The following is a 21,621-nucleotide window of genomic DNA, read 5'->3' on the forward strand; positions in this document are numbered from 1 at the left end:
CCGTCGCCCGCCAATGTTACGTACACTGAATGAACTGGTCATAAGGAGATCCACGTGTCTATATTTGGGAGCGGCTGTTGTTAGGGTACAGGTATCAAAAATAAGTTGCTATGAATTCTATACTTCTATATTTGGAAATACTTGCAATGCCACTCAACCAATCACAACGTCAGGTCAGAAAAGTCTGACATCACACCACCAAGCTGACATTATTCAACTTGCTTCGACTGTCCTAATGTCTTAATGTTATCTCCATGTTGCTGAGAGAGGTGATCTACAGCAACAATGCCGACACTTACCTTACCGCCAAAAGAGAATGCTCTCTTCAAGAAGGTCCTGCAATGTTATGAACACAATCAGCACAGAAAAGGACTCAAGTTCTGCAAGCAAATCCTCTCCAACCCCAAGTTGGCAGACCATGGAGAGACCCTGGCGATGAAGGGCTTAACTCTGAATCTTCTGGGGAAGAAGGAGGAGGGCCTTGAGCTGGTGAAGAGAGGCCTGAATGCCTGCTGGAGTCACCTCTGCTGGCATATTTACGCCCTGCTCCACCGATCCAACAAGAACTATGATGATGCCATCAAGTGTTACCGCAATGCGCTCAACGGCAACAAGGACAACTTGGAGTACCTCCGCGAAATCTCCCTGCTCCAGATCCGGGTGAGAGACCTGGAGGGTTACAGGGACACCCGGTATCGGTTGCTGCAGCTGTGTCCGACTAAGCGAGTCTCCTGGATAGGCTACGCTATCGCCTACCACCTCCTGCAGGATTACGAAACTGCTTCCAAGATCATTGAGGAATTCAGAAAAGAGCAGCAGGAGTCTCCAGACAAGGAGGCCTATGAGTACAGTGAACTGCTGCTTTACCAGAACCAGGTGCTGAGGGAAGCGGGTCGATATAAGGAGGCCCTGGAGCATCTTACCAGCTATGAAAAACAAATTTGTGACAAACTGACCGTAGAGGAGGTGCGAGGAGAGCTTCTGTTGAAGCTGGAGCGTCCGGAGGAAGCTACCAAGGTCTACCTCCGCCTACAGGAGCGGAACCCAGAGAACTGTAGCCACTACCTTGGCCTGGAGAAGGCTTTAAAACCTGGCAGTGTTGAGGAGAGACAAAAGATCTATGAGGATTCCTGGGAGAAGTTTCCAAGGGCTCTGGTTCCTCGTAGGCTGCCACTCAATTTCCTGTCTGGTGAGAAGTTCTGCAAGGTCCTGGACAGGTATCTGAGGATGAGCTTCAGTAAAGGCTGTCCCCCAGTCTTCACCACCATCAAGTCACTATACCTTGACAAAGACAAGGTTTCAATACTAGAAGACTTAGTTGTAGGTTATGAAAAGTCATTAAAATGCTGCAAAAGGTACAACCAGAATGACGAGGGTGAGGATGAGGAGCCACCAACCACATTGCTCTGGGTGCAGTACTTCCTGGCACAGCATTACAACATGATTGATCAACAGACACTGGCCCTCAAATACATCAATACAGCCATCCAGCACACACCTATCCTCATCGAGCTATACGTTGTAAAAGCGAAGATATACAAGCGTGCTGGGAACATCAGGGAGGCCACACAGTGGATGGATGAGGCCCAGTCCCTGGACACTGCCGACAGATTCATCAACTCAAAGTGTGCCAAGTACATGCTGCAAGCTGGAATGATCAAAGAGGCAGAAGACATGTGCTCTAAATTCACCCAGGAGGGGGCATCAGTAGCAGAGCACCTAAACGAGAAACAGTGCATGTGGTTCCAGATTGAGTGTGCGCGAGCCTACAAGTCCGCAAACAAGTTCGGCGAGGCCCTCAAGAAATGCCACGAAATTGAGAGGCATTTTGAGGAGATCACAGATGACCAGCTTGACTTCCACATGCACTGCATGCGGAAAACGACGCTACGCTCGTTTGTAGACTTCCTGCGGCTGGAGGATGTCCTGCGAGTGCATTCGTTCTACCGCAAGGCCGCCCACACCGCCATCATCATCTACCTGAGTCTCCATGACAACCCTCTCACGGACGATAACAAGGCGCTGCAGGCGGACACAGCCAACCTCTCAGCCGCAGAGCTGAAAAAGCTGCAGCACAAGCAGCGGCGAGCCCAGAAGAAGGCCCAGCTGGAAGAAAACAAGAAGAAGGACGACGATGATGACGAGGAGATCGAAGGTATAAAGGAGGAACTCATTCCTTACAAGCTGGCCAGGGTAGAAAAACCGCTGGATGAAGCTATGAAGTTCCTGACACCTCTCACACAACTGGTCAAAGACAAGATAGACACACACCTTCTGGCCTTTGAGATCTACTTGAGGAAAAAGATGCCCTTGATGATGCTCCAGTCAGTGAAGAGAGCATTGCTCATAGATCCAGACCACCCATGGCTCCACCAGTGTCTAGTACGCTTCTTCAAAGGAGTGTCGGATAGCAGGGATCTGACAGAGGTGGTGGGGACGGTGCTTAAGCAGGAGATTGCGCGGCTGTTTGGAGAAAGCAATGCCAAGAGTTTCAACCAGGACTTTCTCACTAAGCACCGTGACTCTATAACACACAGACTGGCTGCTGCAAAGATGATGCTGTATCTGGACCCATCAATGGAAACGAAGGCTGTGGAACTGGCCACTGCACTAGATGAATCGCTCAACAATAGAACCATACAAATCTGCACAGACGTCCTGGAGAGTCTTAGGAACGGCGTGCTGGGCAACTGTAAGGAGCGGGCGGAGGCGTACCGTGCAGAGTGTAACAAGCTGTATCCTTATGCATTAGCTTTCTTGCCTCCTGGAAATAATCAGAACCATGAAGTTATATGTCTGAGTTATAAATAAAGTAAAGAAATAAAGGTCCTATACCTGTGACAGTAAATCTTTATACTGGAAACTAATTGTATTGTAGAGCAAAAGAAAACACAAAACTATTCCTTTTTAACTTAAATTGCAATATCGTTATCTTGTTTAAAGGTAGATCAAACAAAAATACAATAGAACAATCAATCCCTTTTCAAAATGTAAATTAAATGCTCACTTCACTTCAAAATGTCCCCTCCAATTTCCCTTTAAAAGTGTCCCAGAGTAAAGTATCCCAAAAGAATCCCCAAAAAGTAATCCAAGTATCCTAGTATCCTGAACGTTGTAGATCCTCTCTTTTGTTCAATAAAGTAATCAAAACAGGTTATAAAACAAAGAAAAATGCTTACTGGAAAAAAGAAACGGTCCTCCTCAAACAACCTTTAAAGGAGAATTCCATGCTAGAATACTTTCTTATATTTCTTACCTTTCTTTGTAGTTGTTACGTCCCCACCAAAGAGGTCCAGGTGTTTTTTTGTGCAAAAACTCCTTATTGGCTATTTTCCCTACCATAAGCCCTCAATGAATTGCATTGCATTGAATGGGGCTATGGGGTGTTATGCTAATTCGCTTATTTCCATCGAAAGAAGTAGTAAAGTGTGCCGCTTGGGATATTATTTACATTATGAAGAGAGGATATAGCCCCATTCAATTCAATGCAATTCATGTAGGGCTCATGGTAGGGGAAATAGCCAATAAGTAGCTTTTGCACAAAATAACACCTGGACCTCTTTGGTGGGGACGTAACAACTACAAAGAAAGGTAAGAAAGCCTTTTAGTATGGAATTCTCCTTTAAGTCAGGAGCCCTCCGCTGGTTCCTTTGTGCACAAACACTGGATTGTTTTCTTAAGAGTCCAAAGCATCAATGTCCGACCAAACTTTACTATCCTCCCGCACCCAATGTTCCTTGGGCAAACTGCGTATTGGTTTTAGTTCAGTTCTGAGTTATGGTAGCTTAGTATTGGCTTGAAAAGAGTGTTTGAGACAACCACACCAAACACTCTTCTAACTGCCCAAAATGGAACCCAGGCTCGGCGCCTCACTTCCTGTTTCTTTATAGCTTTCTGGCAGTTCACCTGGAATTGGAACTATTCCTGGAACTATTTCTCGCATACATTTCCCCACAGCTCCCCCTATGACCAAACTTTGTCATTTCGTCAACAGCAAATGTATGACCATGGTTCAACTACACAAAACACATTATATTATATTCTCCGTACGCTACATTTCAGTGTTAGATATTCAACCATAGTTTCAACCAATATATTCCCTTGTTATTCCCCAGTAGGCCTACTGTATGTTTCATTATCTTTCAATACACATACAAGGACAGGAGATACATTATTTCACACATCAAAGTTGGTACTGTTCAGGTTACATCAATATGTCATGGATTGAAACAATATTTTATTATAGAAAAGTTAAACATTCCGTATGCGTCATGTGGGTCAATACATAATTTCATCATCAGACAATATTGCCTATAATGTAGGGAGCTGCTCGAGGGAAATTTAAACCACACCTGCAATTCCTCAGAATTGCACCTTTCCAGTCTATCTTGGCATTCAGGCTCTGCTACATTAAGATGTGCCACATTTTCACGATTTTTCGAAAATAGCAGATCTACAAGCTCGTAATGCGGCACTCTGTGCCGCGCTATGAGCTTGTAGATCTGCTATTTTTCAATAGCTAATCAAGTATTACCTGTTCTGTCTCTGACTTCTGAGAGTAATGTGTCCCCAAGTTAACTTTATAAAGTTGGGCTCGCAGTGCTTGTATAAGGTTTATTAAACGCACATATCAATTCTAAGCATAAGAGATGCGAGCCTTTCTTTATGAATTGAACTCAGTGCCAAAGAAAATGAGGATTAAGGATATGCAAGCAACATGTCCTCATTTCACATTAAGTGCATTCACTTTTATGTGTTATTCACCCTTGACCTGTCCTCGTTGAGGTAACTGTTTAATTACAGAGCCATCATCTTCTCAGACTGTTGTTCTATATACCGGGTACCTTAAGTAGCCTTTATTAAGCAATGATGGTCCTTCAGAGGTTGAACATAATCTGATTACAGCAGCCAAATTAGGTCCTAACAAACCACAGTTCCTGGGGAAAAAGACTGAGTGTAATGAGATTGAAATTACAATTTAGCCGTTTAGCAGATGCTATTATCCTTAGCGACTTACAACGTGTAAGGAATAAGTGCAATAGACAAATTAAAATTTCAGACAGTGACTGAAGATGGGGTGACTCTGTGGTCGTGACTGACAGAGAGGTGTCAATCCACAGCTTGGCAGTTCAACAGAAAGGGAAGCAGCACGCACGCACACACACACACACACACACACACACACACACACACACACACACGTGTTGCTTCCCTGTCATTTATGGTGCTTCCTAAGTTCCTGTGGTGCTTCCCTGTCATCAGAGGATAAGAGTCATCAGACCAGTCAAGAAAAAAGGCCAAAAGACTTTAATTTTAATAGAATCGTCTCACTTTATATTTCATTTCATAGAATAAATATTGGTCAACAATCCTCAAAGCCAGTATCAAACCACCTAAAACCATCTTTGACTATTATACCCCAGGTCTTTGTTATTTATCAATACATGATCCAGCGTATCCAGCATGAGAACATGGACATGGTCATTTACATTACAGACAAAATGGTTTGTTTGTACAGGTTATGAGATTACTACAACCATGGGTGTTCTCTGGTCCATAGCTCTAATGCCTCTGCATTAGATGCTATGCTACAATTCTCTACCTGCGCTGACCAGCCTCTTGTCTGTAGCGAAAAAATTAAAAAATAACGTTTTCACTACTCACCAATACAAAGGCGGCTTGTGTTATTAGAAAGCCTACTTTCCTTAGTGAATGCACTTTGAGCCCCCCACCACACGTACAAATTGCACATTTTGGCAGAAGTTTGGGTTTTTTTTCACCAGAAGGAAAAATCTTGTCTATGGGGTTTTCTCTCTGCAATATCGGTAGAGGGTGCAGTGGAGTAACTAAAAGCATTTTATACATGTGTTGGGGGGCTCAGAGTGGGTCCACTAAGTAAAGATAGGCTTTCTAATAACACAAGCCACCGCCTTTGTATTGTGAAAACATAGTGAAAACATTATTTTTTATTTTCGCTACAGAAAGAGGCTGGTCGATCTGCATTTCATGCGAGAGAAGAGTAGCATAGGTGCTATAGGTGTTGCTCTGGTTTGGCAGTAAAAGACAGTTTGGGAGCACACAGGCAACAAAGCTTATTTACACTGACAGGCATGGGTATAAATGGGTTCAGTAATTATAATAAGATGATTGTGTTCATCCAGTATCGCTGCAATAGCAATTCTATACAGCACAGGAGGAAATAATGGTTTATTTGCATTGTTCATTGTTATTGGTCATCTTTACTGTACTGTATATCAGTGGTTCCCAAAGTGGGGTCCGGGGACCCCCAGGGGTCCTTGAGGGAGTTCCAGGGGGTCCCCAGCTAAATGATAGTTTGGAACCAAATGGACCCTTATGGGTCTGTAACTCTGAGAGTGTACAAATGGAACCAATGGACCATAACGGGTCCATTTGGTTCCATTTGTACACGCTCAGAGTTACATTAGCATTGATTTTACAATATAAATTGGGGGTCCGAGAGATAGAAATTACATTAAATGGGGGTCTGTGAAATTAAACAGGTTGAGAATCACTGCAGTAAAAATCTTCTCTTATGAGAGTCCCTGGCATATCTTTTTCAAATGGGGGTCTGCGGGCTTATTAGGGTCAATTTGGGGGTCCTTGGCATGGAAAAGTTTGGGAACCACTGCTGTATATCATCACTGACTTTCTTGTCTCTTCCATAAGTACATGGTATTCAGCAATGCATCCGGCGATGGATTTGCAACAGTGTATAGGCTGCCAAAAGCAACAGGTGTTCTTTGTGCAATGTGCAGTAATATTGCAGTGCCCCCTACTGTACAAAATTATATTTTCATTTTCAGTCACATTTTGTTACTTCAGAGCTAGAAGTGAGCTGTGAGTTGAGCAGGCACCGTGACCTAATGACCGTTTCCGTGCCACATTGGAAAAATGAATGGTGGTGTAATTGTCTATAGAAGCACTTTCGTCCCGATTGGTGGCATGAAATATCTGCAATAAGAGTATTGCAGTATGAGGAAAAAGCAATGCTTGGGGCTCTGCACTGCACTTAACCAATAGGATGACGTTAAAAACAACATTGACACAATGAAAAATGGTGAGAGAATAAAGTGCTTTTCAAATAGTTCTTCTGGGGGGGGGGGGGGGGGACCACTGCAGCGTACAATCAATAGCTGAAACACTCAAGTGGACATTCACAATGTTCTTAACAAAGAGCTCTGTACACATACTGTACTGTAGGCCTCTTAGAACAGGAATGTCGGACGTGCACACATAGATCTCAAAGGGGGCTTAAGCCCCTGCCCTTTTTGCCCTCTGTAAAACAACTGCCCTCTCCAGACCACGAATGCAGCATTTACTATGGTGAAAGAAATGCAAACGCCCTCCTCTCCTTTCCATGCCATGCCGGAAGGCAGCATTCAAGAGAATAGTTTTTTTTCCCGAAGTCTCCTGAACTTGAATGCAACATTTTGCATTGAACTAATTTGTTTCGAAATCCATGTCGTACACCATCTCCAGTAGATAAGTGTGCAGGGTTGCTTGTAGATAGCTGATCTACAAGCTCTCAACGTGTCGCGACGCGTTGTGAGCTTGTAGCTTGCTATTTTCACTATTTTGGGCCAAAAGTGCCCTCTTATGGGATTTCAGCCCATGCCTCTCTAACACTATGTATGTACGTGCCTGACACCTAACCCCGCGTCACCAGACTTTCCACCACGGAAGAAAGCCTGGTCTGTGTTACTTATCGCCTGTGTGATCGCCTGTGTTATCTGGTCTAGACCGGATAACACAGTTTTGGTACCCCATTTGTTTTTAATCTTATTTAAATTATATGTAATTGGCTGCCAACCCTCATCTGAAAATATGTTGTTCCACGGACCCCCCCAGAAGCAAAGATATGAGTTAAAAAGGTTCTCTCTGAAAGAATATATTCAATGATTTGCGCCATATTTTCACGATTTCCCCCAAAATAGCAGATCTACAAGCTCGTAGCGCGGCACTCGTGACAATCTGCTATTTTTCAGCTAAAGTTTAAGAAAATGCTTAAAACACAAAAATGGGTTCCCACCCTGAATGGTTTAAATGAACCACAGAGTGGACAGTGTCTGAATCTAAGTCTCAAAGTAACTGCTGGCACTGCCGTCTGCAAAGCCAAAGGCTTTTAAGGTTGCGTGTGCATCTTCTTCATATCACATGGCTCACAGTACATTGTACTCTGATACGCTTTTCTATCTGCAACAATAATTAGCAAAGTTATTTACTTCCGTAGCTATAAAAGCACCAGTGTGTTAAAAAGAAAAGAAGAAATAGAAGGAATTAAAGCATGAGCAATTTCTGATTAGCGTAATTTCTGAAAGTTCAAATAAATTCACAAGATTTGTGTATGCCTCTGTCAGATTTAGGTTTATGCTATTAGAGTAAACAATAATAATACGGTATAATAACCAACTATTGGTGTTCATACAATGTCAATATTTTGTATCAATTCTGTTCACATTTTTGGGGCACATACCAACCGATGAAAATCATTCTAGAATAAATGCTTTCAATAAAAAGAATTTACTTTCTTTACAAATATAGAATCAACAATTTTCATCACCTTGGCTTATAACATGGGCATATTAAACGTGTGATATTTACCAGTCATTCCACACTATGTTGGGTTATGTAAAAATGCAAATGCAATTTGTCTGTCTGCTGCATGGGAAGGAACTATATCATTATTGTTAAAGGTTCTGAAAATGAACAGCTATGAAAATCTGGAATAAATTATTATTTGTTTTAGTTTTTTACACTAGACCGAGTCTGGGATTGCATTTTTGAAAATTATGGCTTCCCAATGTGAATTGGTTTCCCAGCAAGCACAGTCCTGGACCTGGATGAATTATTGACGTCTCGATTGGAGCCAGATCAAGTCAAACCAAGACTAGTCAGATCTGGCCCAGAATATCACCTGATTTCAACCAACATAATATTCTGCCCACTAAGACGGACATCCCTGGATGAATCAGAGAGTCCGATCGAGGCCAGATCAACTTAGGTCAAATCATAACTAGTCAGATCTGGCCCAGAATAAGCTATATTATTTCAACTGGTGAAGACGTCCTGGAAATGACGTAAAGATCATCCCCTATTGATCATATGCAGACCGTGTCTATCTTTGCCAGCAAGGTGGTAACTAGGTGCAAATTTCCCAGTGACAGACCATTCATCCAAACATCCAAAAGTCCTGGTCTGATTGTAATTAAACATCAAATTCACCAACATTGCAGCTATATGAAAAGCTTGAATTATCCTCTATCTGCAAAGTGTTTGTTTCATAAAAATCCACTGTAGACATGTTATGAGCTATATTATCCTGTCAAGAAATTCCTTGAAGATGATGTCAGAGTTTGGAAGGGCTTGTTAAAGTAAAGTAACGTCCTGTGCGAATTCAAAACAGGTGGTACAAAGCAGGTCCGTTGAGTGATAACCAACAAGCACTTCCAACACCACCTGCAAGGAATTTCTTGACAGGAAGTAGTATACGGTGGATTTTTATGAAAAAAACACTTTGCAGATAGAAAGAGGATAATTCAAGATGCAATGTTGTTGTTTAATACAATCAGATAGGACTTTTCTGTTTGGATGAATGGGAAATTGCACCTAGTTACCACCTTGCTGGCAAGATGGTCACCTATGTCTACATTATGGTCAATATGGGCTGGGATCTGGCCTAGTCCTGAACGTCACCGGAGGAGTCGGAGGACGTCAGGGACGTACACACATAGACATCAAAGGGGGCTTCAGCTCCTGCCCTTTTACCCGTAAAACAACTGCCCTTTCCAGACCACGAATGCAGCATTTACTATATGGTGAAAGAAATGCAAATGCCACTCCTTTCCATGCCATGCCGCAAGGCAGCATTCAGGAGAACAGCTTTTTTCTGAATTTCCGAACGTGAACACAGTATTTTGCGATGAACAAATTTGTTTAGAAATCCATGTCGTACACCGCATATCCACTAGCTAAAGGGTGCTGGTTTGCGCCCTGAAAATAGCTGATCTACAAGCTCTCAACGCGCCGCAGTGTGACGCGTTGAGAGCTTGAAGATCTGCTATTTCCGCTATTTTTGTCCAAAAGTGCCCTCTTAACGGGATTTCAGCCCCTGCCTCTCGAACACTCTCTGCACGTCCCTGGAGGACGTCATCATAACGTCCATGACGTCATTTGGCTTGCTGGGTTGGCAGTCAGTATGATACCTAAAAGGCTCAATGAACCAATATTAGTGTCGCCCCTTGGTATTTTAAACCAGGGGTTCTCAACGTTTTTGGCTGGGGATCCCCGGGAAATGCTTTGGCCCTGCCCCACCCCGCCCCCACTCCCCACCCCCAATACAAACTGACTGCAAAAATAACCTTAATAATAGAGAAAATATATCATAAATGAATACTGAAACATCTAATCATTAAGGAAAGTTTATGCATGTACTACAGGTATGTGTTATGTGTACTGTGTAGACTCTTAATTTCTATTTCCCAGCCATTCAGTTGCAATTTGTTTTTATATATATAATTTGGGGACCCCCCAAAATAATTTGGTGACCCCCCCCTGAGGGGTCGCGACCCACGGGTTGAGAACCCCTGTTGTAAATCATAAGGTCTATAGAAGACCTAAGATACAGGATGTCCTTATATGTACATGCTTATATACATTGTGTTCTATGCTCAACCTTCTGTTCTGAATATTTGTGTTCCTCTCAGTACAAACAGAATAGTTCTTCTTTCAGTTATTTCCTCATGTTCTACAGATCCACAAAAATGCAATATATTTGAATCCATTTCCCATTTCAATAATATTTCAATATTATTGAAATATTATTATTCATATAGTTACCGAGACATCGTTGTCAGTATATTTTTGTTCGTTTCAGAAAACCATCGCTGCTCATTCACCTTTAAATTGTGAGTTAAAACACACCTGACTAGTGTGCGAGAAGGAGAGAAAACAAAAAAAAAGAAAATCTGTGGGTTAAGAAGATCAGTCTTATAGTACAAACCTCAAAAAGCAGTTTGTCTGATGATGTGGTTCCAGCCTTGTGTGACCTCTCTTGACGAAGAGTGCAGCAAAATGACAAACCATCTCCTTGCTTGGCCACTAGGGGGCAGAAGAATCACACCTGGAACTCAAACATGTCATTCTGCTTCTTTGCCAGCTTGGCCACCTCTTGGCGAATAGCCTGGACCAGAGCCGAGGTGGAGAGGCTGCTGAGGGGCACGCTGACCATGTTGTCCTTCCCAGCTTGGGGCAGGTTCTGATGGGACGTTGTGGGGGTGGGGGTGGCGGGGTGCGGCTCGGGGGGCAGGTTGTACTGCAGGGGGGGTAGCTGCTGGGGTGAGCTACCCTGGGGGTAGCGAGGATGGGGGAAAGCCTCCACGTACCCTGGCAGGGGCACCTGAAAAACAAGGTAGGCTAGGTGGTGTATCAGGAAAACAATGCCAACCAATGTGCTATAGCTGTGAATTAGATCAAGTAAGAAATTAGCTTTAGTGTGTGTGTGTGTGTGTGTGTGTGTGTGTGTGTGTGTGTGTGTGTGTGTGTGTGTGTGTGTGTGTGTGTGTGTGTGTGTGTGTGTGTGTGTGTGTGTGTGTGTGCGTGTGTGTGTGTGTGCGTGCGTGTGTGTGTCTTACACCAGTGTTTGTTAAATAACTAAATGGGTGATAAGGGAAACCATATGGAGCATACTTAAATGAGAGAAATAAAACCACTACAAAAGAACCAAAATAACGGGGAAGGTGATGAATGTGTGAACCTATGGTTTTTGAAAATGTTTTTTTTCACAATTCAAACATATATCGTTTGAACTCCAATAATGGACTACATTTGGATATGGAGATAAAACATTTAGCGGCTATGATTTTACACCACGTCAAAAAAAGAATAATAATCAAATCTAATAAATGAGAGGAAAATAGTTGTTCATTTAGGAAATGTGCTCAACTACCCCGGTATTTTGCTGTGTCCACTCAACGCCAGCCATACATTCACTTCAGCAAATGGTTTCTAAATGACAGTACTGGTTCTGCAAAAAGACACTGCGTGAAGAAGGCATCTGGTTGGAACAGGCAGACAAGACAGGGATAAAGTAGTCTCGCGTAGCCAGACAAATTCCACAATCTCCGAATGCTTTATAGAGTCTGGAACTACGCCTCCCGAAATACGAGTAAGGAAGCTGCTATTTCTGTTCACGAAAATACATTTTAAAATATCTTTACATTTTATTTATTTATTTTCCTTTTCTGCTAAGCAACAACCTATATATGCTTAGATGTTTTCTATTCATATTGGGGTAAATTTGCGCGACTATAAGAAGAAACGGAAGTGGGGAGGAGGCTCCACTTCCGCTTTATATTTTACTCATGATAGCTTTTCCCGTTGCTCCAGACAGTATGTCGGAAGCATTTGTAAATTGCGAGAGGCTGCAGTCTGGCAACACGAAACTAAGAGAACATTCCGTACAGACGAGGAGAGTCCAATGCAGGCCAGGGGAGAGTTGGGGTTTGGGGATAGGGAGGGTCACACAGGTTAGAACAGATCAAACAGAAAGAATGGAACGCATCTTGCTTTCATGAAAAAGAGAGAGTGTGAAATAGGGTATATCCAATAATAAACACCCAATCCTGCTCCAGGGAAGTTATGGGCACAAATTACATTTCTTCTCTCAATATCTGTACCATAATGACAGCAGCAAAACGTTGCTTTACTACTGAAAGGGAGGATTCATTTTTCAACAAAGTGCCAAATATACCTTTCATATAATGAAAATAGTTCCTTGACCATACTACATCATATCTGTATCATACTGTGGTTTAATAATTTTATATATGAGATTACGTTAACTCTTCATTATGGTTTTATCAATGGTGTAAAATACATTTACTTTACTGTACTAAAGTACAATTTTGAGGTATTTGTACTGTAGGCCTATTAAGAGTAATTCCAATTTCCAATACTTCTACTCGACTACATCTCATAGACAAATATTGTACTTTTACTCCACTACTTATTATTTGAAAATATTAGTTACTAGATACTTTGTAGATTTGAATTATTATTACAAAAAAACAAAACATACATTCAGCCCTATATACATTTCGGCCATTTGAAAAGAGCCGATCTACAAGCTCAGCTTTGTATACATTTGAAAGGTTTTAAATGGGGCATTATGCATAATGACTACTTTATAGGACTTGTGGTACTTTAAGTACATTTTGATGCCAATACTTTTGTACTTTTAAGTAAATTTGGAATGTTGCAGTATTGATACTTTTACGAACAGTAACAAATGTGAGTACTTTTTGCACCACTGGGTTTTATAACAAACCTCCCCATGCATCTAGCCTCTGGAGTAGCATTGGGCATTTCTCAGGTCTTGGGTATGGGTCAGGCATGCTAGGGCCCACCACGGGTCTCTTACAGAGTCTGCCCACTGCGGGGTAACATCCTCAGGTTCGGGAGGATAGGACATCCAGGAGGGGCTGCGATAGGAGGTGGGCGGCGTGGAGACAAAATATTCAGAGTATCCGGGCCGGGTGGCTGCTGGGATGGCGTACACGGCTGTTATTGGGTTTCCTGTTGGGGAGAAGAGGTGGACAGAGAACTTGCTGGCATTAATTAATCTAAGCATTAATGAATCTAAGCGGATTCGAATGCCATCAATGCATCGAAAGGGACAAAATCCCATTTAACCCTGTAAAACCCTGTAACACGCGTTTTGGAGAAATTCAGTAGAGGCTGCATTCTGCGTTGATCACAGCTATAGTTTTGGCAGCGATGACATGCATTGTCCGACATTACTAACCCTAACCCTAAAACTCAGTCTTAACCTGTGTACAGTATAAGTCCCCTAACCTCAAATCAGTTTTAACCAGCCACTTAAGTTGCCTAACAGCATATCAGTCTTTAACTGTAGCCGTGATCAACCGTCCGCACATAATGCAGCCTATACTGAGATCTGGTAGGTCAGTAGACGGCTAGATTTAATCTGAGCATTCAATGTGAATCTGATTAAATGTGTTTTTTTTGTCCCTTCTTTCTTTTAATGTATTGATGGCATTCCAAACGGGTGTAGATAATCTCAGCCAGGGGAGAAATAACACTTATACTGAGTAAGTTGTATTGCTTATGCAGCATGCTGCTGCTGCACGCATGCACGGTCGCACGCACATACGCACGCACGCACGCACGCCTCACCTGAGTAGTTGGACACGGGCTGTTCTGCAGTGATCGAGGGAAGAAGTGGCGCTCTGGAGGTAGGAGCGTACGGGTTGCCGTCATGTTGAGACTGTAGGTCGGTGACGGATGTCTCAGCGCTCCTGCCCTTGGGCCCCAAGTCAGACGACGAGCTGAGATGGAGAAGAGATCGGGAGAGACGATGCACTTACATGGACTTGTTGCCCAAATGCAATGCTATGTCTATGCCGCTAGAGGGAGCAAGCACTCCACCTGGGTGAGTGTGGCGCACCTTATTGACATTCTTGGCATTTACCAATGCACAAGTTCAATATTCAAATCTAAATCTAAAATCACCCCTTGCCACAGCACATTATGTATAGTGATGAATATCCACTCTCCTAATGTGAATTTGTATGTGAATATAATATGCAAAATTGCTGATTGGGATGCTGCTACAGTACTAGCTGTGCGTGCGTGCGTGCGTGCAGACCTGTGTTTCTGTGTGTGGTTACACCATACGGTCCGTCAGTAGTGGAAAATGTACTAATGTTTTACTTAAGTAAAAGTATCAATACTGCAATGTAGAACTACTCCGTTAAAAGTAGAAGTCCCATATTCAAAATGTATCGGCAACAAAATTGTTGCTGATACAGTACTAAAAGTACTAAAAGTGCAGAATGTCCTATTTCACAAGTTCAAAGTGTGTACAAAATCTTTTGAAAATAGCAGATCTACAAGCCAACAATGCATCGCAATGCATTGTGAGCTTGTAGATCTGCTATTTTCAAATGGACGAAATGTGTATAGGGTTGAAGTGGTTAATGTATGTCTTCTAATCAAAACTTAAATCACCAAAAGTAATTAGCAACTAAGGTTTTCAAAAAAATTGTAAAAGTAAAAGTACAATGTTTGGCTCTGAGATGTAGTGTAGAAGTATAAAAGTATTGAAAAATTGGAAATACTCCAGCAACGTGCAACTACCTCAAAATTGTACTTACCGGTAAGTAGAGTACATTCAGTACATTAAATGCACCTAGTTGCTTTACACCAGAGGTTTCTAACCACCGGTCCGCAGAACGGGACATGTCCCACTGGTACTTTACACCAGAGGTTTCTAACCACCGGTCCGCAGAACGGGACATGTCCCACTGGTACTTTACACCAGAGGTTTCTAACCACCGGTCCGCAGAACGGGACATGTCCCACTGGTACTTTACACCAGAGGTTTCTAACCACCGGTCTGCAGAACGGGACATGTCCCACTGGTACTTTACACCAGAGGTTTCTAACCACCGGTCCGCAGAACGGGACATGTCCCACTGGTACTTTACACCAGAGGTTTCTAACCACCGGTCCGCAGAACGGGACATGTCCCACTGGTACTTTACACCAGAGGTTTCTAACCACCGGTCTGCAGAACGGGACATGTCCCACTGGTACTTTACACCAGAGGTTTCTAACCACCGGTCCGCAGAACGGGACATGTCCCACTGGTACTTTACACCAGAGGTTTCTAACCACCGGTCCGCAGAACGGGACATGTCCCACTGGTACGCGAGAAGGGAATCCCTAGTTTTCCCGACCGTCAGCAGGATTTTCCAAACAGCGGTGAGACGTTGACTCAGCCCGGTCGAATGAAGATGTCATGGATTCGTCAGGGACGCTGTTTTATAAACTGACTAAGCTGTTTTGTCACTGACTGTGATTTATAAATTGCTTCGAGTCCGTGTTACGTCCGTGTTGCGTAGCATAACAGCGACGTCACTTTCGAATCCTTGGTATCTTTACCGTCACCGTGTGTTCAGAGCAGCAGCAGCGGAACAACAAGCTGCAGCCTATTTTATCACGCTCGTGAAACAAAACACCACACGGTACGGTACAGGGTTATTCATGTCAAAACACTGCACATACCGTCTTAAGGAGGTCCCTGGAGGGGGTCCGGTGCGTGGTGGTAAAGGTGGTGGAGGAGAGCCCATGGCCATGTCAGGGAGCTGAGTGAAGCGAAAGGCCTCCAACGGAACGTAAAGGAAATCATTAAACGTTACACAAGGCTATACTCTCGCACAAACTGTTATATCGTTGCTGTAAGGAGGAAACCACCTAACCACCTGCTTTTTTCTTTTTTTTCATAAATCAATGCTATTGAACACCCTTTACATCTGTGTGTTGTTTCGAAAATATTGAACCAATGAAAAGTAGGGGCACAAAACCTCTTAACTCCATTGGACCCTCAAACTGTCTGCTAAAGCAACTACTAACTGCGCCACCCCCCCCCCCCCTCTCATGGAAGTAAGTGACAATAATTATATAAAGTCGGTAGTAGGTTTTCCAGATTTCTTTTTTGGAGTTAGGTGGTTTCTCCCCGACAGTAGAGATATGCAAGTCAAACAATAGTCATGTACTTACTGGTTTGGGCAGGCTGTACTGGTACATATCCGCTCCATAGGACGGCACCCACTGCAAGCCTAACCTGCAGTGGTGCGAAAAGAACTCAAATGTTTAATTCATTAAAAGTGTTAATACTGCAATATAGAAAATACTCTATTTACAAGTAAAAGTCCGGAATTCCAAATGTACTTAAAGATCCAAAAGTAAGAGTACTCATTATGCAGAATGTCTCATTTCAAGGTTCAAAATGTCAACAAATATTTTTGAAAAGGGTATCTTTGAAAAACAAAGGGTCCCGCACACTGTCAGACACTTGCCTAAATGTTGCTCATTATTAGGTCGACGTTTCGGCCGTTTAGACCTTCATCAAATATTTTTGAAAATAGCTGTGTCGCATGGCCAACATGTATATAGCGCTGAAGTGGTCACTATATGTTTTGTTTCATGGCCAACATGTATATAGCGCTGAAGTGGTCACTATATGTTTTGTAACATTAATAAAAATCTACAAAGTAACTGCGGTAACTAAAAGTTTTCAAATAAACATAGTGGAGTAAAAGTCGGCGGTTTGAATCCCGACTCCTCCTGTCCACATGTGGAAGTGTCCTTGGCCAAGACACTGAACCCTACATTGCCTCCAATGAGTCGGTCAGTGTGAGCTTGCCACCATGAATGTGGGAAGTGAGGTGTGTTGACTGTTCGCCACTTCACCTCCCGAGTCCCAATGTATGAATGAATGAACCATTGTAAGCACTTTGAGCAATTGGCAAAGCGCTATAAAAAAGAAAGTCATTACTAACCTGCCACGGTTCATGGTGCCAGGGGCGCTGGTCACCGCGTCCGTGTACGGCAGCGGGGGCGGCCCGGGGCTGTAGTGGCCAACGTGGTGGGGGTTGTGGTGCGAGTGTCGACCGGACGTGGAGTGGCCCCCCGACGCCAGGCTGAACGCCTCCTCCAGGAGCAGGTGCATCTGCTGCCGCACCTCGTCGATGGACGGCTGGGAGCTCAGTGTGGACGTCTCCGAATGCCCCTTCACCCCCCCCCGGCCGCCGCCGTACATGTACCCCCGTGGCCCCATGAGACGGTCCACGTTTGTCTCCTCGATCAACTCGGGTTCCGTCTACAGTACACAGACACGCACGTACGTACGCACGCATGCACACATAGACATTGAGCAGACGCTCTTAATCCAGAGCGATTTACAGTAAGCAAGGACAACACATGGTAATACATCAAATACATTAAAAAGAATTGTCATCAAGAATCATACGTAAGCAAACAACCACAACAAACAATTCCAACAGTGGAATATCTATATAATGAAACTATGGCTGTATCTTGCGTCAGGGGCACCTTTTTCTCAATTTGGGGATTTAGTATTGTTTAATAGGCTTTCCCCCTTAACATGGCTATTTTATGCCACCGCGTAATTTCGATCGTCTCCCTTGAAATGCAATGTTCGAGCAAGTCCGCAATCCACATTCGGTGCGAGGTTTTCCTCGAGGATAAAATGAAAACAAAATAAGTGCAGTTCACTAATTCAATCCATTATTTAGAAAATAAATGAGTATTACTTCGCCCCGGGAGGTGCAGGCAGGGGTAAAGTAGCTGCCCCGCCCCACCGTGGAAACTTGGGTTCGATTACTCTGTGGTGCCTCTGTGGGCACTCAAACAAACACAATTGTTCATGTTCGCCAGTGGGAATTCAGCAGGGGACACAGGGTGATCTCTGTCGATGAACTAGCGACTCCTTCTAGTACAGCAGACTGAAGAGCAGTGGTTCATTCATATTTTATTGTGAAGAATGAAGATTCATATGGTATTATAAAAATGCATTCCAAGAATGCAGCTATATTGCTAATTACCTTGGTTCACCTGGAAAACTAGGTGATGGCTGGGGGGAAGCCACACTGTGTGTCATAGGCTCAATATGCCAGTTTGACACATTCAGTAGATGCTGTGATCTTTTGTGGCCAGATGTAATTTCTTTGGGTCTAGTAGGACTATAGTAAACAATAAAAAAAAGGAATCGCTATAAAAATGTGTAAAAAAATACATATTTAGCCCCATGATCAAATGCCCCCCTGTCAAAAAAAGCTAAAATCCCTAAAACGAAAGAAAGTAGCAAATGACAACCTAATACATGAACCTTGGTTGAAAAAAACTAAAGTTGTCCTTTTTCGACTATGCATGCACCTCTTGGTACCACAGCACCTCAGAGGCCCTTAAAACAATGCCAGACAAAACAGACTTCCCAAAACAAACTGGTCAGGCCAAGTAAGTAGCCCATTTTGATAGGCAGGGTACAGCATCTTGCAATGGGTCTGGTCCACCAAGATACCCATGTACCTGACTAAATACTTCCTTAATGACAACGAAGTCCACACCCACAACACCAGAGGGAGTTGAACAAACCATGTGTAACCCAGATTCGGCACAAACAAGGGACTAAATTATTTTCGCTCCTATGCCACCAAAATGTGGAATGCCCTACCAACAGTCATTAAGACATGCAAATCCCTTGACACCTTCAAAAACGCTCTCAAAGGGCACCTACAGACGGCTGCAATTCTCCAATCTGTTAATACATACTTCAATCAATCAATCAAACCTGGGTGACACAATAGAGGGCATGCGCATAAAAACATCATCATGCCAGAAGTTATGCGGGAACACCTACTGAGTGGCAAAAAACTACTCTCTGGCCTTGATAGCCCATGCATCCAAACAGAAAAGTCCTATCTGATCGCATTAAACGACATAAAACACACTTTGTCACTCACTTTGCCACTTGATTTGCCACACACTTTATAATAATACATATAATAATAATAAACTTTATTTATATAGCACCTTTTTAAACAATGTTCCAAAGTGCTTAACAACAGAAAATACAACAATCAAGCAATCACAAACATCACAGCAATTACAGACTAAATTAAACAACAACACTATCAGAGGGGGAAAAAAGGTATCAAGTGCTGGGGGTTAAAAAGGCCTCTAAGGTGTCTTTAATTTTGTTTTAAAAATGGTGACTTTTCCAGAGTCTATGGGCCCTGGCTGCAAAGGCCCTGTCACCCAGAGTCAAGGGGCCCTGGCTGCAAAGGCCCTGTCACCCAGAGTCTAGGGGCCCTGGCTGCAAAGTCCCTGTCACCCAGAGTCTAGGGGCCCTGGCTGCAAAGGCCCTGTCACCCAGAGTCTAGGGGCCCTGGCTGCAAAGGCCCTGTCACCCAGAGTCTAGGGGCCCTGGCTGCAAAGGCCCTGTCACCCAGAGTCTAGGGGCCCTGGCTGCAAAGGCCCTGTCACCCAGAGTCTAGGGGCCCTGGCTGCAAAGGCCCTGTCACCCTTGGTCACCAGATTAGTTTTAGGGACCACTAGAAGGGGTAAATTGGAGGACTTCAAGCAGCGGACCAGGAGGTCTGATATATTCAGGTGCCAGGCCGCTAAGGGCTTTAAAAGTCAACAATACAATTGATATGTTCTGACCTCCTGGTCCCGGTGATGAGTCTAGCTTCTGCATTTTGTACTAGTTGTAAGCGGTGTATATGGATCCTTTGGTGAGATTAGAGTAATCCAGACGAGATGAAATAAGGGCATTGACGACTTGGTGGAGGTTAGCGGTGGAAAGGACTGGGCGGATTCTATAAATGTTACGTAGGTGGAAAAAGAAGGTATACTATAGTTTTTAGATGAGCTTCGAGGCAAAGGTCAGAGTCCAGTAGGACACCTAGGTTCTTTGCCACTGGTCTAGCCAAAAAGGAGGATTTCTAACTTGTTTGAGTTTAGTTGGAGAAAATTGGCAGACATCCAGGTTTGTAGATCAGCTAGACAGGCCTTAAGGGAGGATAGACAGTTGGGGTTTGAGGTGTTGAGGGGCAGGTACAGTTGGGTGACATCTGCATAACAGTGGAAGTGAATATTATGTTTTCTGATTATTTGACAGAGGGGAAGCATATAGATAGAGAAAAGTAGGGGACCAAGGATTTATCCTTGTGGGACACCGTGAATGAGGGGGGGAGAGGAGGAGATGGCATTGCCAATCTCAACAGCAACAGATCTACCTGAAAGATAGGAGCACATCAGTTGGAGAGCATCAGTTATGCATGCGCATACCCTCTAATAAGGATCCCTGGCGTATCCTCGCTTTGTGTCAGTGTCCTTGAGAAGGACACTGGACTCCTTAACATCCTAAATGTTCCTGCTGCACTGGTTGGTGCCTTGCCTGGTTGCCTCCACCATCGGTTTGCGCGAATGTGTGGATGTGAATGGGTGAATGTAACACGCATTGTGAAGTGCTTTGGATAAAAGGCCCTTGATGACTTGGTGGGATGCCACAAAGCCATCACAGATTGCAGTTGCTGAGGGCCAAGAAATTGAAGTTTGATAATGAGTCAGTAAGTCAGTGAGTTGTCCTTATACAACAGCTGGGTTGTTGACAAGGTGCTGACCAAAGCAGAATTAAGGTCTTATTCAATGCCACAGCGTGGTGCTCTTACATGTCAACTGACTGAGCTATGGTGATTGGTGCTTCCAGGTACCAGTAGAATCAGTAGCACTAGAGGAGAACTTAATACAGTCAGCAAGTTTAGTTTTTATCTGCATTGCATCTCTCCTCCACCATCCCAGCACCACATTCACTCCAATTTTACAAATTATGAACAAGCAATTAAGCAGTGCAATTTATGTGAAACAATTTAGTCTATAATATTGATACTACATCTCCCGTCCACTCTTCTTGCTCTGCTTTTCAATATAACAGCTTCTCTCCTACTCTTGCTATAGCAAACATCTGCTACACTCAATACTGTATATTAAGTGATGTGCTATCATTTTCCCTGATATCTCATTCAATCGGTTTCATCCTCACACTCACACACTCACAGCACTCTAAAGTGTATATTTATACTCATAGCTTCACTGTACAGATATTCTACTGTTAGACAGATGATACTGTAGGTTCTTAGCTTGCTTATGAGTCTTGATGACTATATGTATTTGATGTACAGTATTACCATGTGTTGTTCTTGCTTACTGTAA

At 43.4% G+C, this 21,621-nt stretch overlaps 2 protein-coding genes across 2 annotated transcripts in view; one reads left to right on the plus strand and one right to left on the minus strand.

Annotated features, from left to right (window-relative positions):
* Positions 1-285: 285 nt before the first annotated feature.
* Positions 286-2,811, plus strand: LOC308320329 (N-alpha-acetyltransferase 15, NatA auxiliary subunit-like; the record flags this gene model as incomplete). The annotated part of the gene is made up of 1 exon (XM_080770642.1): positions 286-2,811. One exon carries the CDS (start codon positions 286-288, stop codon positions 2,809-2,811), a length of 2,526 nt encoding a protein of 841 aa, XP_080626768.1.
* An 8,323-nt stretch (positions 2,812-11,134) lies between these two features.
* LOC308320339 (UPF0606 protein KIAA1549L-like) overlaps positions 11,135-21,621 on the minus strand; it is a gene marked incomplete at both ends in the record, with an annotated part of 62,637 nt that continues 52,150 nt past the window's right edge. Inside the window, 6 exons of the mRNA XM_080770661.1 lie at positions 11,135-11,416; positions 13,439-13,593; positions 14,215-14,366; positions 16,108-16,205; positions 16,603-16,666; positions 17,385-17,704. Of these exons, the coding sequence (XP_080626787.1) occupies positions 11,135-11,416; positions 13,439-13,593; positions 14,215-14,366; positions 16,108-16,205; positions 16,603-16,666; positions 17,385-17,704 (1,071 nt within the window). The remainder of the gene's footprint in view (positions 11,417-13,438; positions 13,594-14,214; positions 14,367-16,107; positions 16,206-16,602; positions 16,667-17,384; positions 17,705-21,621) is intronic.

This window comes from Protomyctophum bolini (genome assembly GCF_963924005.1).
Source record: "Protomyctophum bolini genome assembly, chromosome: 1".
NCBI classification, from domain to species: domain Eukaryota; kingdom Metazoa; phylum Chordata; class Actinopteri; order Myctophiformes; family Myctophidae; genus Protomyctophum; species Protomyctophum bolini.